Source organism: Aedes aegypti, chromosome 3, assembly GCF_002204515.2.
Source record: "Aedes aegypti strain LVP_AGWG chromosome 3, AaegL5.0 Primary Assembly, whole genome shotgun sequence".
Lineage (NCBI taxonomy): Eukaryota > Metazoa > Arthropoda > Insecta > Diptera > Culicidae > Aedes > Aedes aegypti.
In genome coordinates, this window is record NC_035109.1 from 122,576,000 (window position 1) to 122,595,225 (window position 19,226).

The window sequence follows — 19,226 nt, forward strand, 5'->3', positions numbered from 1 at the left end:
CAACGGGCAAATCTACAAGGAGGAATGCCTCCAAAAACGACTTCTGCCCTTCTTGAGATCTCATGATGGCCCGACACTGTTTTGGTCACATTTGGCCACTTGCCACTATGCTCGGCCCGTCTTAGACTGGTACACAGATAATTATGTAGTTTTTGTACCAAAAGACGTCAACCCTCCAAACTCTCCGGAACTTCGCTCAATTGAAAAATGTTGGGCAATCATGAAGGCGAAGCTCGTTAGAACTCAAAAACTGATAGAAAATGAACTTGAACTAAAGAAAGTGTGGTTAAAAGTAAGTAAGCAAGTCACTCCTATCATTGCCCAACATCTGATGAAAGGGGTCAAGGCGAAGGTGCGGGCATTTAAGTTGGAAGAAGAGGTTCAATAAACCAATGATGTCAAAACTCAACCATTTAGCAGTGCTTTATTTTCAGAAAGATTGAAAAGAATAGGGCTCAAGGAAAATTTTTGGTGACCTATTTAGTGTGTCCAAATTTCGTCGAATACAGTCTTTATTATACAAGTTCAGAAACGTAATTGATGCAATTAACAGGTGTGCATCATGTTCGAATCAGTTCCATTGAAATCCATTTCCCACATAGTTACGGGAAAATGGTATACTCTAGTAGTGGCAACCACCTCATCATCAGTTGGTCGAGCGTTAACTTTTTCATTTCCAAATGTGGTCAGCCATTATTTTGATTAAGTCTCTCTATCTCACACCGTACCCCCGTAAACGTGATCGAATGATTGTGCTGCCGATAAAACTTTTCCTACCGAAAAACTCGGGGCTAGCGAAAAAGTTTGAATCGAAATTGAGTGTGTGCATCTGGCCAGTTGACGCTTCGCCGGACAATCGATAGCACTTTAAAATTTCGAACTCTGAAAGTTGAAATTATTATTTCAAATTAAACTACTGTCACCTCACACAGTTGAATCTTTCTTAACGTCTCAATCAGTTGGTTCTTGAGACAAAATTACTATGGAATTTATTGTTGAAATTCAAATTGTATTATAATTGTAGGACCAGTGCAGATAACTTCGTTCAGCAAAAATTCTACGAAACAACCTGGCCGCAGCATCGCCGGCACAAAACAATCACTTTCTAATACCGTTGCAAATCCATTTAATTCACTGAGCTGACAGTTTGACAAATGTGGGTGGTCTTAAGTATTACTAAACGTATCTTTTCCTCTCTCCCCCGCCCCCATTACCATCCAGTTCGGTTTGGTCGTTTGTCTCTTTTTACACCTTGACTTCGCTTGGTTTGTAATTCTGTTTTAAGCTTTTATCTTTGTTATATGCATTGGATGATAGGCTGATTGCGTCGTTTGAGTGTTCCTGTGCTGTTGTGTTGTTTCATCCTAACCGAAATACTTGTCCTGTATTCTGTACAAATACCTTAGCCGATAGTCGTCACTTTTTAGTCGGTCGTCATCTTTTGGTAGGGGCTGTTGTTGTTGCTGCAGCTGTCTTTGCTCACGACCACTTGGAAAATTGCTCTGGAAGTATGCGTCCTCATCGGCAACGTTATCGCTATTCGTGTCGTCATTGTCATCATCATCCTCACGTGGATTGGGTAACATTACCCTTTCGTTGGAAAATCTCATCTCCTGTGGTCCGACAATGGCCACAGCAGAGTGGAGAATTTTATTAGCCTCCTGCTGGGCCTCCTGTTGCTCCAGTTCAAGCTGACGTTGCTCGGCGGCCAACGTTAGCATATCCTCGCTGCCCTTGCCGCTACTGCTGCTGCTGCTGCCTGATGAAAAATATAATGAAAATACAATAGGTTTTATTGTAACAATACCATATTATCAAACAGGTTTACCATAGAACTAAATTTATTATTTACAATTCATTTTTCACCTATTCTATTGTTTTGTATCATTGAATTAACTGTATATGGCATTTTCACAATAATAATGGTGGTTAAACCAATTAAAAAAATCGTGGTAATGTCAAACCAAAATAATACAATTTATGGTAGTTTTATTAGATGGTTTTCAAGGCATTTGCTTATTGTTTTTTATAGTTTTTATTTTTATTTTCGTTTATTAAAAATTGTACCAAGAAATTTACTTGAAAACGATTGAAGATGTCAAAATTTAATGTAAAACATAACGGACTCCATACATGGTCATCAAAATAGCCAACTTGTGCCTCTACTCTCGATTTCAAAAGCCTTCTTCTGGTTGCTAAGGTATAAATTGCATTGTCGTTTAATGTTTCTTTCGTGAGATTTTTGCCTTCAAATTTTTTAAACATTATTAAATTTGGATTCCAAGCTGTTTCACCTTGAGGACTATTAATGTTATAAAATGAACATTTTGTGTTTGATATATACCATCAGTGCGCCAGATTTCTCTCATTTAAGTGTTTTTATCTGTTCAAATGTTCATAATAAAATAACTATTGAGTTCATCAAAACTATGTTTATTAGAGTGATGCAAATTTCGAAATATTTGCTCCCCTATGCTTAAACGATTTAAATTATGGTAAAAAGCATCCTCCCAAAATTTGAAATGATTTGGAAGAAATTTGAATGTGCACACGCCATTTGAAGTTTATATGGAGATTACTATGGAAAACGCCAACCTTTTGTGTTCAGTCCTCTATCTCTTCGTTACTTAGTTTTATGGAAAAGTGAACACACTCTTCTCATGTGAAATTTTTCCAGCTACAACTTTGCCGCAGACCACTTTTTGATTGGACGTCAGGAAAAATTGTTATTCATCATCATAAAGTGGGTTTGCCTTCAGTAAGCTTCACCAACTATACGGCAGGCAACAGTGGTGCTTCTTGCGGGAAGAATAGATCAAAGTAATCCAGGCTACTATGTTCTACAGAAAAAAAGCAGTGTTGCTCTGAAAGTAATTGAAAGATCATCTCAGTATGGTTTAGACTTTGGAATCAAGAATAACAAATTATCCTTGCATCCCAACAAAATGTGGTCTTCGGCAAAGTTGTAGCTGGGAAGATTTTGCATCGGAAGAGTGTGTTCAGTTTTTCATATATTATTATGGTGGGCAGATAGGGGACTGAAAACAAAAGGTTTGGTTTTTTCATAGTAATTTCCATATAAACTTCAAATGGCGTGTGCACAACCAAATTTTTTCTAAATCACTTCAAATTTTGAGAGAATGATTTTCATCATAATTAATACCGTTTAAGCATAGGGGAGCAAAAACTTCAAAATTTGCATCAGTCTAATGTTTATGTCACAATGTAGCTTGAAGTATAAGTAATTACCGGCAAAATGAAATGAGTTTGGAAAGCTTTAACATATTTATTTGCATTTATTTATGCATCTAGGTGTCCTATTTCCACTCAAGGCAAACAAATTTCTTGAAGAACATACTTTAAAAGCATTATTTCGCATTTTGAATGAAAGATATGGTGAATTCAAAGGCATAAGGGCACCTGAAACCTGAAACCTGTTTCAGAAGGAACTGGCACACATCATATTCAGCAGTTTAAACACATGTATAGTACGCATCAAGAGGACCAACAATGAGATTTGACCGGATTTGGTCGGAGTATTTCGGAACCGGGGTAGGGTGTGATGTGTACATTTTCAGACCATCATATAGTTTCATCATACTATAGCTGAAAAGTCATGGTTTACGCTATGCCAAAAGTAAAAAAAAAATCTTCTCATTATTTCTGGCGTTACGATCCAATCGGAAAATAAACTTCTTCTCAGCTTTGAGTATTTCTGAGAACTTCTAGTTATTTACTAAGAGCTTACTTTACTAATTAACCATTTTCGCATGTGTATATAACGTATGGCAGATACGAAGATACGCTATGCTCTGGTAAATCGAGAACATTTGCTATCCAAAAGGATCCTCTACCGCTGGGATTCGAACCTATGCCTCTCAGCATGGTCTAGCTGAAAAGCAGAACGTTTATAGCCCCGGTCTCCCAAACATATTTTTTTATAAGAATACTATTTCCGATAAGGTCAAATTAGAAAAAAAAAGATAATGTAAGGAATCGGCATCATTCGGCAAGTAATAACTCATTTTTTCATGTATAAATAAGAAAAACATCTTATCGTTGACGAATTATAACTTTTGATAGAAATTGAAATTTTGCGAGAAGTTCAAAGAGGACTCCAATGAATCCATCAAGAATTCCTCTCGAAATATCTCCAGTGACCCTTCCAGAGATTTCTTCAGGAATTCTTTCGAAGCTTCCTCCAGGGAGTTTATCAGAAATTCCTCCAAGACAATCTTCACCGTAATCCTTACAGCGATTTCTTCCGGGGTTCTACTAGCGGTTTTGCCAGAGATTCGTCAAGGAAAAACTTTTGTTTTCTACAAGATTTTCTAGATCGGTTCCGATAGCACACCAGAAATACTTCCAGCAATCAATTCAGGAGTGTTGCCAGGAGTCTCTCCAGGGATTCCTCCATGGACTATTCCAAGATTTTTTGCAGATATTTTTCTACAGGAATTTTTCTACCGATTTCGTCCTCATATTCTGCCGGAATGCCTCCTTTGATTACTCCATAGATTCCTCCAGTAAAATCTTTTCTGGTATTTCTCCAAAGATTTCTCAGGGAAATTTTCCAAGAATTATTGTAGAGATTTTCAATTTCTTCAATAATTACATTAACTATTTCTCCAGAGTTTCCTCAGGTAGTCCACTCCATATTCTTCTAGGAATTATTCCTGAGATTTTCTCCAGGAATCGCTCTAGGGAGTCTATCGGTCTATCAGTCCTTCAGGAGGATCTCTATCCTATAGGGATTCCTCATGAGTTTCGTTCAGGAGTTATTTCAGAGATACCTGCAGGAAAATTGCTACAAGACGGTTAGGTATTTTTCCTGTCAGTTTTCCAGAGAATCTTCTCAAAGTTACTCCAGAGATTCGTTCTCGGCCTTCAAAAATCCTACGGAGATTCTTCTAAAAATTCCTACAGAGACTCGCCCTGAGTTCCTTCAGGAATTTAATTTAAATAGTTGGAATTCCTCCAGAGTTTCCTCTGTGAATTTTTATGGAGATTCCTCCAGGAACTCCTTTTTTGAAGTTTTTTGAGAAATCCATAGTTATCCCTAGAGGATTCTTCGTTTAAGTTCCCAAAGAAATTCTTGCAAGAGCCTATAGAGGAATTCCCGAGGAAATCTCTAGAGGAATTCTTAAAGTAATCCCAGGAATATCGAATATGACTGTTTAGCCGAACTATGTTTTCAACGGTTTTTTTATGATAATGACTACGTAGACGAAAAACATATTTCATTAATATATACAGTCGAATCTGCATATCTGTAACAATTTCTAGAGGAAACCATGTAGAGACTTTTCTGGACCAATCTTTGTAGAAGTTCCTAAAAAAAGCTGATAAAATCTCTGCAGGAATCCTTGTAAAGATTTTCCTAGAGAAGAGTCTCTGGACAAAAAAATCTGTAGGAATCTCTGAAATATTATCTAAGATAATTACTGTAGAACTCCTTAAGGAAGAATCACTGAAAAAACCCTGTAGTGATTTTATGGAGAAAACTCTTGAGTAATACTTTGAGGAATATGGGGATATTTCTGGAGAAATCCCAGAAATAATCCATGAAGAGATTTTCCCAAAGAAATTAATGAGAAGAATGTACTGAAGGAATTTTTGAAAATATTTTCATAATGTTATCACTTGTAATTGGGATAATTTTTGATTAAATTCCTGCAGAAATTCATGGAAGAATCTCTGGAGGAAGTTCAAGAGGAAATCATGGAAGAATTCCCGGAGAATTTTTGAAGGCCAAGAACGAATCGCTGGAGAAATTCCTGGAGTATTCATGGAGCATCCTTGGAGTAAGTCATATACCGTTTTTCTTGTAATTCCTGGAGGAAATTCTTGAGGAATTCCTTAGTTGTTGAATATGTGGAGGAATTCCTGAGGGAATTTTTTGGCGGAATCCCGGAAGATATCCCTGGATAATTTCTTACGATAGTGTCTGATGAAATTCTTGCAGAAATACATAATCTCTGGAAGATTTCAAGAGGAGCTATTGGAGGTATACCCGAAGGATTTTTAGCGGCCCAGAACGAGTTTCTGGAGAAATTCCTGGGGTATCCCTGGAGCAATATCTGGAAAATCCTTGGAGTAAGTCATGTAGCGATTTTTCTGGTGGTAGCGCTGGGATAAGACCTGAAGGAAATTCCTGGAGGAATTTCTGATGAAATCTCTGGAGGAATTCTTGGTAGAATCCCAGAAGCAATCTGTGAAGGAATCCCGGAAGAAATCTCCCGAATAATTCCTGGATGAATCTCGAGGGGACTACTGAGGAATATATTTGAATGTATCCGTGGAGGAATTCTCATAGGAAATTCTGAAGAAATCACTAGAGAAATATCTTGAGTAATCCTTGAAGATATTTCTCTAGTGTAACTCTTGGTGGAATTCCTGGAAAAAGTCTTGAACTTATCTCTACAAGAATCCTTATATACATTTTCCTGGAGGAATCATTGTAATATTATTTGGAAGATTTTCTAGCGGAATCTCTGAAGCAATACAAGAAGAATCACTTGGAAAATCCCTAGAGAAATCTCCGAGAAAATCCAGAGTATTCCTGGTAGAATTCCTGAAACAGATCATGGAAGAATCCTTGGTGAAATTCCTAGAAAAATCCCAAGTAAAGATTTCGCTGTAGAAATCTATGAAGGAATCACTGACAACATTCCTGCAGGAACTCCTTGCCAAATCTCTAAGAAAATCCTTGTAGATATGTTCTAGCAGGAATTATTGGAGGAATTCCTTGTCGAAGCCATGAAGGAACTCCTGGAGAAATTGCTAAGATATTCCTGGAGCCTTATCGGAAATGGTCTAAAATGTATCACGATGAACAAAATCTCTTCCTGTAGGAATCTCAGCCAAAAAGCCCTTGTGAAAAAATCGCTGTAGGGATTACGGTGGAGATTAGATGATTTTTTGGTGAAGTCCCTGGAGGAAGCTCTAGAAGAGTCTCTGGAGGTATTTCGAGAGGATTTTAATTTGAAAGAATCTCTGGAGGCTTTCCTGAAGGAACTCTCTCTATCCCCCCACTTGAACAGGTTCCAAAATTGCGATTGTTGGTCCTCTTGATTTGCTTGTAAATCGGAATGAAAATCCATGAAGTTTGAACCACACGTACATATTCTTTTTATTTGTTATAGCGATTCGTAACAGGCACGGTTGGGTGTATTGTTGCTTCAGGCACGACATATTTGAGTTGATCAGAATTGGGCTCCCAATGCAAACCCAAAGTTTTAATGAAACGGTCCTTATCCAAGACCACTGTCGATTGCATGGCACGATTATCATTTATCACTCCCTCGAGTGCACCTGAAACGTTGCTGGCCCATTTGCGTAAAGCGGCATCCACAATAACATTTTGATAAATCTTGATCTCGTTTTGGAAATAATGCATAGAAAATGCATCTTACCGTATTCTCAATCCGTCGTATCGTTTTCAACTCCGTCGCAATCAGTTTCCAGATTCGTCTCACAACTTACGGCTCACTGTGTGTGTTGAGTGGTTAAAACACAACATATCAACGCTGTAATAAAATGTTTTACTAGAATATATAGATCTACGGGCATCTCCCTCCATTCCTTCAGCATGATGGAATATACTAATTTCCTTTAAAATTCATTGTTCGTTATCAAAATTCAGCCCGAACATATGAACACAATTCCTTTTGACCGTACAATTATGGCATTTGCTCACAGTACAGCGAAAACAACACAATCAAAGAAACCGTATTTTTACCTAACACAAGACGTGTCAGGTAAAAGTGCAAAAATGAAACCAATTGCCTGTCAAAAAAGACCACTTCTCATTGGTCGTTTTGGCAAACGCCTACTTTCACATCGTTGAGTTGAATTGCAACAGGGTACTTTGTTGCTAGCCAGGCCGTGTTGCTAATTTATAAATTAGGGTTTTCACCAAAAGTTTGAAGATTTTGCATAAGATCTTTTTGTATCAAATATTTTAGAATTCCATGTCAAGTTTACCGCATGTGCTCCTACAATGCTAAAAAAAATACAAAATATTTAATTGAAATCAAAATAATGGTATTTGTTTCAATTTCCTCTAAAAATATCGCCGGATTTGAAAATAATCCTGATTTTTTTTTTAAAGAGGCGTCCTCTATTGCATTGAATGAATGAAGCGTGCAAAATACTACCAAATTATGAGCCTTGATATATACATTTGTTCAGAAGATTTGCTTAAAAAGGATACTGGTAGCCCTGGCTTCGGCATCGTCAAGGTTATCGACTGAAAACCAACGGGGAAGTCTTAGTTGAGCCAGGTCCGTCACACTCGGGCTCAGATTGGGTACCACTTCTAGTACTGCATTTGGTCCCTCGGTAGTACAAAAGGTACCCAAGTTTGACAGATCGCAGTACACTTTTCACGGCATTCTAGATTACCTCATGAGCCAGAAAATTTAGGGCAACTGCAAGGGACATGGAGGTCTTTAATTTGTCTTTGGTTGAGCTGTCACGTCCTGTCCTAGATTTTTACGTCGAGCGTCACGCACACATTGATGCGCACAAGCTTTTTTTTTCTCAGTACGACGGATTGAACTTTGTTTACATTCTCAATTATACGCAGCGGTTGAGAAAATTTCGTGAAATTTGGTGATTTATTAAAGTTTTACGGCGTGTGATTGGAATGAAATCCTTCAATGAAGAAGTACGAAGGTTTTCCATAGTGAAAATAAGTGCCCGGCGAAGTAAGTCACCCACGGGGGCGGGGAGAAACTTGTGTTGGAAAGTGGTGTGGCTCAGTCGATTGCTAAGCATTTCTCTCAAATCGTGTTCGTCCATGCTATTTCGGTGAAAAATGGCAAAGTGGATAATTGAACTGAAGTTATTTACCGAAATACAGTAGTTTTATTGCATTTTTGGCGTACAAGTGTACAAACCATAACAGCTTTCACAAAATTACACTTGGATAATGAATCTATGTTGCAGGTAAGTTTGAATATCCGCCGTAGTGGAACATTTAAAGTTTGATACGACGAATAGTAGCGCTTACGACGAAGTAGAACAAAACCCTACTGCTATTTTCGCGGATGACGGTATGATGCGGAAGGAAATCTGCAGACCCGGCTGCCAATTCTGATTCGTCGATGCGCCTCTTGTGTCCCAGGTTTTCATAGTCATCCATGAATTTCCTATATTCAGCTACCAAATCAGAATCTCGCCCTAGTCTGAAAGGAATGTGCATATACCGGCCATCTTCGTTGCGAACTGTAGTTTCGGTGAAGAGTTTCAAGCATAAGGCTTCCGCCGGTGAATAGGCTATTGTTGTAATGGCCCAAAAGCGCTCCATATTCCGATAAATGTCAGCTTTTGTGGCAACATTGCATATGATGGAAGAGCTCGATTGTCCTTCAAGAGTCCTTCGACTTATTACCCAACCAAATACCGAATTTATCAGGGATGGCAGACTTTTTCCCAAAAGAATCCGACCAGCTACGCTGAAGAGATAGAAGGATGGGTCTGCTAGTTAAATCCCCGTTGGCAATGTCCAATTCGACGTATCGACAGATATCGACGGAAGATCTACTGTAACTCGGGGCGAATCGAATACCTCGATGGTGGTGGAGTAATTACTGATTCTCGACTTCACAGTGGTTTGAAATTTGCAACAAACTTCGTTAGAAGCTTGGCCGATCCCAGTAATCGGTAGGTTTACACGGTTTCGTCGAACCCTCATCATTTGTGCGACTCGTTCCGTCACAAAACAGCATTCGCTGCCCGAATCTAGGAGAGCACGAACTGTGTGTTCGCAATTGCGATCGTCGATCAGGATTACGATCGCAGTCGCCGAAAGTACCTTCGTCCTGGATCCGTCTGAAGAAATACATCTCGATATTCCCGTGTGTGTAGCTGGCGTTGATGACATCGGTCCGCTGGAGGTACTAGGCACTAACGATGGGCGATTTTGAATCGATGTTTCGAAAATCAATTTTCTCGTTCCGATTATAATGTTCAAATTCAAATGTTATTCATTTTAAGGAATTTTAAAAATCGTAGAGTAAAGCGGGGCAAAAGTTCGAGTGGAGCAAGAGTTTCTTTTTAAGATTTCTAGCTCAAATCAAATCAAAAATTAGAAATGTCATGGTGGTTCAATGCTATTCAAGTAAGAGACTTTCACTCCAAGTATCATAAAAATCGATTGAGATTTCGAAAAGTTATGGCTATTTGTTGTTTTTCGACGTAAATATTGTAATATTTGGTCAAACTTTCGATGCATGGAACCAAATGAAAATAAAATCTTTTTTCATATTTTATGTAAGGGCGTTTCTAGGCCTATCACAAGGAAGCTTTGAAGTGTATTAGTTTTTGCATAATTGCTTGGAAACTACTTTTGGCCCATAGTGGGGCAAAAGTTCGAATCTGCGGGGCAAAAGTTCGACCCATGTATAAACCCACGAAAAAAATTTCAAATTTCCTGAAATCTACATATTATCTTCAAATTTAGCGAAATTTGCCTGATCGTGCGAAAAATGTCACAAAAATTTTATATTTTCACTAAGTTTTACGAAAAACTGCTATTTTTTGAGTGTATTACAATTAACTCTGTTTTGGGCATTTTTTGATGATAATTTAGTGTGTATTTTTCGGCAAACATAAGTTTACGGCTGGTTCAAAGTATGTCTGGCATAAAAGTATTGATATTTTGTGTTTTAGCCAACGAACTTTTGCCCCAGGCGAGATTCAAACTTTTGCCCCACCGGTGGGGCAAAAGTTCATTTAAGACAATCAATTTTAAAACTGTTATAACTAAAAATGGGTAAATATTTTGACACAAGTTTGTTCAACAAAGTTATAGCCAATATGTTGAAGGTTCGCTGTATGGTATTTGTTTTGTTTCATCTGCTATTATTTTCCTGGAAACTTTGATTATACCACTAAGGTCGAACTTTTGCCCCACCTTACTCTATGCAAATTCATTTGGTCTTATTTGTAGAGCATATTTTGTTAATTTTTCATATGAGCTTGAAAATCGAATCGATTCAGAAACATCGATTCAAATGATTCGATTTAATCGGTGAATCAATTCGACGTATCGAATTTGAATTGATTCAGTAACATCGATGTTCTGGTCGAATTCGCCCAACGCTACTAGGCACACTGCACATTGGTCCCAGAGCCATATCTAGGAAGACAAAAATGATTGCGCCTAAACCGTCAATTTTAGATATATGGTGTCTTCGGCAAAGTTTCTCCATATTTTTCAGACATTTTTTTCAGAGATGTGAAATTAGGGTGGCCCACATGGTTTACGAGATCAGCACATAAACTTTTTTGCTGACGCATTTAGGACTACACAATGTTCTACAATGTTTTAGAACAACCGATTTGGAGCAACTTTGCCGAAGAACCCAAATTTCTATCTCTTACGGTTCGCGAGTTATGATTTTTTTTAACAAAAAAGTTAGGGTGGTACTGAAAAATCAGTTTTTTCTTGATAACTTTTTATACGATAATTTCTCGCAAAAACTTTGTTCCGAGCACTTTTAGAACTTTTGATTGCGCAACTTTTTGCCGAAGAAACTACTGTTCTATCTCCTATGGTTACAGAGTTATCAGAAATTTTCTTCAAAAAAATGGTTGTTTTCAAATGCCGATATCTCCGAAAGGCGCAAACGGATTTTCAATCTTTTGTCGGCATTAGAAAGATTATTTCTTTCTCTGTTTATGGTGAAAAAACTGTGAGGACGTTTTTTGTTTGAAAAGATTGATAGAATTTTGAAAATGATATGTTTTGAAAATGATATGTTTTCAACCGAAAATTGTCCATAACTTGAAAAATATTCGAGATAGCTCTTTGGTGCCTTCAGCAAAAATGTGCAAATTGAAAGTTCTGATTGTGCTTCATACAAGGTATTCATGAAAAATCAACGCTTACACATATATTCACCATAAACTAAATTTTGTATGGTAAAGAAAGCGAAAAAAGAGATATTTGCTAGAACAATCGAAATAACTGTATGTATGTCATTTAAAATTGAATACACATGTATTGATATCGATCATAGTAAGCGGAATCTAAGGAGTTGAAAAAAGTAAAATTATTTGCTGAAGCAAGTGATCAAGGCACACTTTCTGGTTCGTTACCTTAGACAGATATTTGGGATTTATATCTGGCTCTTGTTCAAGATTCATGCATTCATCAACAGGCGAATGCTGCCCTGACTAATTCGTTGTAGCAGATTTATAGGATTTGATTGAATTGAATGGGATAAGTTGGATGCCCAGATAGAATAATTGCAGATACTTCTATATTTCTATGGGAGGATATCATGGGAAGTAAGGTTTTGGTAATTTGAAGGAATTCTTCAAAGTATATGTTTTGTTATCGTTTGGGGTTGATAATATAATGAACGGAACCGGTATTGAATGCATGACCTTCTGCTCAGTAATCCGAAACGGTAGCAATTTATAACCAACCACGGCATAGGTTAGCTGGACAAACATTATGTCGCGTGAAATAACAAGACACCGTTTATGGATTAATGTTCCATGGATCACTGTTAAAACTGCTTCAGCAACTAACTTTCCCTAGCTCCAAACATTTCCCTTACTGTGATCGATCTTATTTCATTACATATATTTTCAATTTAAAATGACTTCACATACAGTTATTCCGGTTGTTCCAGCAAATATCTCTTTTTTCGCTTTTTTTACCATACAAAATTCGATTTATGGTGAATATATCATAAAACATTGATTTTTTTATGAATACTTTGTATGAAGCACTTTCAGAACTTTCAATTTTGCACATTTTTGCTGAAGGCACCAAAGAGCTATCTCGAATATTTTTCAAGTTATGGACAATTTTCGGTTAAAAACATATCATTTTCAAAATTCTATCAATCTTTTCAAACAAAAAACGTCCTCACAGTTTTTTCACCATAAACAGAGAAAAAAATAATCTTTCTAATGCCGACAAAAGATTGAAAATCCGTTTGCGCCTTTCGGAGATATCGGCATTTGAAAACAACCATTTTTTCGAAGAAAATTTCTGATAACTCTGTAACCATAGGAGATAGAATAGTAGTTTCTTCGGCAAAAAGTTGCGCAATCAAAAGTTCTAAAAGTGCTCGGAACAAAGCTTTTGCGAGAAATTATCGTATAAAAAGTTATCAAGAAAAAACTGATTTTTCAGTACCACCCTAACTTTTTTGTTAAAAAAAATCATAACTCTCGAACCATAAGAGATTGAAATTTGGGTTCTTCGGCAAAGTTGCTCCAAATCGGTTGTTCTAAAACATTGTAGGACATTGTGTAGTCCTAAATGCGTCAGCAAAAAAGTTTATGTGCTGATCTCGTAAACCATGTGGGCCACCATAATTTCACATATCTGAAAAAAATGTCTGAAAAATATGGAGAAACTTTGCCGAAGACACCATATATCTAAAATTGACGGTTTAGGCACAATCATTTTTGTCTTCCTAGATATGGCTTTGGGACCAATGTGCACTGGGTTCACTAGAAGTAACTGGTTGATTAACCGTAGCTGGTTGATAAGTAGTGGCCTGTAGTACCACTCCATGACATCCAGTTCTCGGTAGATTCGGCTTCCTGCTCATCGCTGGTAACTCTGAGGGCTTGTTGGCTACCGTTTCTAGCACGTTGACTCGGCGCTGCAGGAAATCTATCAACTGCTGAAGCTTCGTGGTAACATTTGTTTCCGCATATTCCTCCCAATCACGCCTCGTCACTGAACTTAACGGCACTTAACGGCTGCTTAACAGATGAATTAGCAACGCATCCCAATGCTCCGTCCTTTCGCCCAATTTCTTGAGGATTCTAACATTGGTTTGAAATTTATCGATCAACGTATGCGATTCCGATGCAGTTTCCCTTTTCATGCTGGGAAACTCGAATAACGACTGAACATAGGTTCTCTTTAGTCGACGAGGGTTCTGGTAATGGCTAATCAGTAAATTCCATACAACTGAATACTGGTCGTTGCTGATTGAAATGGTCTGAATTAGCTTCAGCGCTTCGCTAGCCAAGGATGATCCTAAATAATACAATTTTTGTATTGTGGACAAACTCGTTGATGAATGTACGAGTGACATGAATAAAACTTGAAAATTCAAACAGCAGTCGTAGTCTCCACTAAATACTGGAAGCTTGATATCTGGCAATTTTAAGTGGGCTTGGCCTGAATTGTCACCAGCAGTTGCAGCAGTATTTTGAGCCGTGGTGGGGTAATTAGGTTGATGCAACTGAAGTAGCGTACCCTTTATACGGTAGTATGCCCGCTCGAACTCCGTTCGCTCCTTGAGATATGAGATATCCTCGTAGTTCGATGGCGGTGTTACTGGGTTGGGTGGAATTCACTCGACACCCATCCGGCTCGAAGGCCCTCCGGGGTCTACCGGACCAGTCTAGCAGCCACGCACACGCCAACTTTTCGCAATTCACGAGCCAAAAGGCTCACTCGTCCAGCTTCATTTAAGGTCTTGACATTCCAGGTACCGAGTTTCCAATCATAGTCCTTATTTTGTTACCAGGTCGGTTGCCGAAAATAACGTTCGTTTTTTCTTCTTTCTCCATTTTTTCTTGGTGGGTGATAAATTCGGTATGCAACCTTACCTGGGTCACGCTACGTACATCACGTTGATGGGGCTGCCTTCTTAGGTGTAGCTGACGTGATACAGCATTTCATACAAAGCCGCTGGATACCAGAACAGACGCTGATTGAGCCGCACCTCCTGGTGTAAAGACGCTCAGAACGTACCTCCTCACTCTCGTTTATGTCAGAAGGACAACAGTGCCCAGGCTGCACTACCAGCTTAGTACGCAACCCTTAGATGGCGGTCTTTGTCATCATCTGACTCGTGGAAGCGCGAGGTAGGAACTTGAGAGCACCTGAGCTGTGTTGGTCGCTCCTTCCTGATTGTCAACTCATCATTATGCAGCCTCATTTCAGATATAATATGGTTGTAATGACATGATCAAATTTAGATTTAAGCGATTTCTCCAATATGCTTGCAGTTTCCACGCAAAATTCTTCGTTTCTCGTATATGGCATAATACAATACTTTTCGAAACCATAAAAAAATAACTTTTAAGCATCGAAAGTATTATGAACCTTGTAGATAATAATTGTTCTACACTTTAATACTCAATAAAACAATTAGGATTTTTTACTAAAATCAAAAATTTTACAACTTTGCTGAAAAATTCAACAATAAATAAATTACAGACTCTATTATAGATTATTATTATTATAGATCATAGGTTATATGGTGTTTCAATCAAATGAATAAATTGTATATTTTTATTCGGGCTGCTAATATACTTACGATCGTTAATTTGTTTTCCCGCTTCACTGGTGGCGCTGTCATTGCTGTCTCTACTGCTGGCCATGCTATTAGAGCTGCTGGTACCGGCAGATTTCCTGTTCTCCACCGGATCCAAAACGTCCAGATCCATCTGGCGCAATGGGGCAAGGTGACTGTACCGTCGGATGAACGGCGGGAGCCTTTCGTAGTAGAAACGATCCGGGCTGCCGAAGTGAAGCGGGCTTACATCCTCCTGTGGAAAATCGTCGCGACTTCGCTTGCCGATTTCGCGTAGGATGGCTTGGTTCCGTGCGACCTGTTCGGGACGAGATGGAGAACAATAAAAGGGTTAGGGTGACCATTTGGTTGAGTTTCAAAATCAGGAAAAGAGTATCAGGACTATTTTAACTCTTTATTTTCAAACATTCTTCAAGCTTTGAGTTGCATAAAATTAGTTTGGCTTATGTACAGTGCGCATCGTACCTTCGTGCTGTCCGTACACGAATTCTCTCTGCTCTTGGAAGTTTTCTTAAAAACTACCTAAAGCAATAAAACAGTACTTTTCAGTGCTACAAAAACAGTACTTTTCAGTGCTAAAATTAAAAACGGTACTTTTCAGTGCTACTAAAACAGTACTTTTCAGTACTATTTTTGTACTATTGATCCCTTTACGATCCTTGTTTGGACCCGTGCCTTCGATTTTTCGTTGGACCCGTTGGCGAAAGCTAGCGGTGGTAATCCTTCTTGGACACCGTCTTGGGAAAAAACCTTTCGAAGGTCACGTCTTCTTTCGTTTATTAATTAAACATGGTATCAACAACAAACAAAAGGAAGGGTGAATCTCTGAATTCACTACTTCCTTCCAAAAAAGTGGGTTTTAAAACTGTCACTACACGTGGCAAGAATGGAAGAAAGGAAGTTTCTCCGGAATGCGAACTTTCTTCCAAGGGTGAAATGAATAATTGTATCGAAATGAGCAATCGGTTCGATGCTCTAGACAAATTTTCCGAACACCAAATCGAAGCAGCCAGGCTCTTTGATTCAAGTGAGGAAGCAAAGAGTGCCGCCTATCGTGGTCAGTTGTTCCGAATTTGGGGGATTTAGGCAGGAGATCTTGAACTCCATTAGGGGAATCAAGGTTTCCTTCCAAATCGCAAAGAAAGGAGACTGTCGCGTTTTGCCGGAAACTCTTAAAGATCGTGAGCTTCTTCTCAAACATCTTGAAGAGAAGAAGCACAAATTTTTTACTTATGACGACAAAACTGAACGTTTGTTCAAAGTTGTCTTGAAAGGTCTCTCAAGTGACTATAAATCGCCTGAAGAGATCAAAACTGGAATAAATGATTTACTTGGATTTTCCCCAGTCCAAGTAATCATTATGAAAAAGAGAACCCAATCTGGCATTGTTCGGAAAGGGCTTTCTCAAGAATTTTATTTAGTTCACTTTAACAAAAAAGAACTAAATAATATTAAAGCTTTAGAAAAAGCAAAACTTTTGTTTGATGTCCGTGTGACATGGGAACATTTCCAGAAACCTGGAGGAAATTACCAGAACCCCACTCAGTGCCGTCGGTGCCAAAAGTGGGGTCATGGTACAAAAAATTGTCGCATGGATGCTAAATGCATGATTTGCGGGGGTTCTTCTCACGCCAAAGACGTCTGTTCAGTGAAGGAAGATACCACCAAATTCATATGTTGTAATTGCGGGGCTAACCATAAGTCCAATTTTTGGAATTGTCCTTCACGCAAAAAGGTCATTGAGGCTCGTGCCAGGCAGATGAAAGATAATATCCGTTACGATAACGGTCGTTTCCGGAATTTGCCTGGTAGAGTATCGAACAATGCTCATTTTTCAGTTAACGATCGCTTGATCATGAATCATACCCATCAGGAAGATCATGCTCATGCTCATTCACAAACTAATTTTAATCCGTCGGGTAGCCGTTCGAATCTTTCTATTTCGAATGTATCTACCCACGGTAAATCCTTTGCCGATATCGTAGCAGGAAATTCGAACTCCTCCCCTGTTCGATCCATGGGTACCCATTCCACTTGTTTCAAATCAAATGGAAAAAACCCTACCGCCACAGGTAACTCCGCTTCTTCGTCTACCGGAAATTCCAATGGGAAATCACATGACATGTCTGCCTCTGATTTTAATTTTCTAACTGAACAATTGAATCTAATGATTGATGCAATGTTCAAAGCCACCACTATGACTGAAGCAGTCCAAGTAGGTGTAAAATTTACAAATCAAATTGTTATTGGATTACGTTTTTCTAATGGATCCAAATAATAATTTAAATATTTTAAATTGGAATGCTCGTTCTCTGAATGGTAAAGAGGACGAGCTGTTTAATTTTCTTACGGTTAATAACGTGCATATAGCAGTTATTACCGAAACGTATTTAAAACCTGGATCTAAACTCAAAAGAGATCCTAACTTTTTTGTTTATCGTAATGATCGACTTGATGGGGCATGTGGGGGAGTTGCAATCTTCATTCATAGGCGTATAAAACATCAACTGTTTTCATCATTTGAAACTAAAGTTTTTGAAACTTTAGGTGTTTCTGTTGAAACACAGTTTGGTAAATATACTTTCATAGCTGCCTATTTGCCTTTTCAATGCTCTGGGCAGCAAGTTAATTTGCTCCAAACTGACTTGCGTAAATTGACTCGCAATAAGTCAAAATTTTTTGTCATTGGTGACTTTAATGCCAAACATCGGTCATGGAATAATTCTCAAAGTAATTCCAACGGCAGAATTTTATTTGATGAGTGCTCTTCAGGATATTTCTCAATTCAATACCCTGATAGCTCCACATGTTTTTCCTCTTCTAGAAATCCATCTACGATTGATTTGGTCTTAACCGACTCTAGTCATCTTTGTAGCCAACTGATTACTCATGCTGATTTTGATTCTGATCATGTCCCTGTTACATTTCAAATATCCCAAGAAGCGATTCTCAATCCTATCAGCTCCACTTTCAATTATTTACGAGCCGACTGGAATATATATAAAACGTATGTTGACTCTAATCTTGATGTTAACATTTCTCGCATACTCTGAGATAACGCCCTAAAAGCCATTGGTAACCACGTGTGTAGCTCGTTGTTTCTGAGCAAATGAAAGAATAAGCATCCAAACCAACATCACGGGCAGGTAGATAATGACCCTTTCTTCCCCATAGCGTTGTTAAATAACATGAAAATCCATTCATATGCTCAGAAACAACGAGCTACACACATGGTTACCAATGGCTTTTAGGGCGAGATCAGAAGTTATGCGAGATTTCTTTAGAAACTAAACTTGATATTGACAATGCTCTTGAAACTTTAACAAATTCCATTGTTGAAGCCCGGAGCATTGCAATTCCAAAATGTGAAGTAAAATTTGAATCCGTGATTATAGACGATGATCTTAAACTCTTGATCCGTCTTTAAAACGTGAGGAGAAGGCAATTTCAACGCACTCGCGATCCTGCTATGAAAATTATATGGCAGGATTTGCAGAAAGAAATCAAGAAACGTTTTGCTCAATTAAGAAACAAAAATTTTGAAAATAAAATTTCTCAATTGGACCCTGGCTCTAAGCCCTTTTGGAAATTATCGAAAATCTTGAAAAAACCTCAGAAGCCAATACCGGCATTGAAAGAGGAAAACAAATTATTACTAAATAATTGCGAAAAAGCTCAAAAACTTGCTATGCAGTTTGAAAGTGCGCACAATTTTAATTTAGGACTTACTAGTCCAATTGAAAATGAAGTTACTCAGGAGTTCGAAAATATTCTCAATCAAGAGAACGTTTTCGAAAATGCCTGGGAGACTGATTTGGAAGAAGTGAGAACTATTATTAAAAAATTCAAAAACATGAAAGCTCCTGGCGATGATGGAATTTTCTACATCCTCATCAAGAAACTTCCAGAAAGTAGCTT

General features: G+C 38.2%; 1 protein-coding gene across 2 annotated transcripts in view; it reads right to left on the minus strand.

Annotated features, from left to right (window-relative positions):
- Positions 1 to 1,354: 1,354 nt before the first annotated feature.
- Positions 1,355 to 19,226, minus strand: part of LOC5572570 — a 319,211-nt gene continuing 301,339 nt past the window's right edge. For both annotated transcript variants that reach the window (XM_021848886.1, XM_021848885.1), the window contains exons 4-5: positions 15,312 to 15,606; positions 1,355 to 1,759 (exon numbers count right to left, since the gene is read on the minus strand). In XM_021848886.1, coding sequence (XP_021704578.1) covers positions 1,365 to 1,759; positions 15,312 to 15,606 — 690 coding nt within the window. In that variant the 3' untranslated portion in view covers positions 1,355 to 1,364. The remainder of the gene's footprint in view (positions 1,760 to 15,311; positions 15,607 to 19,226) is intronic.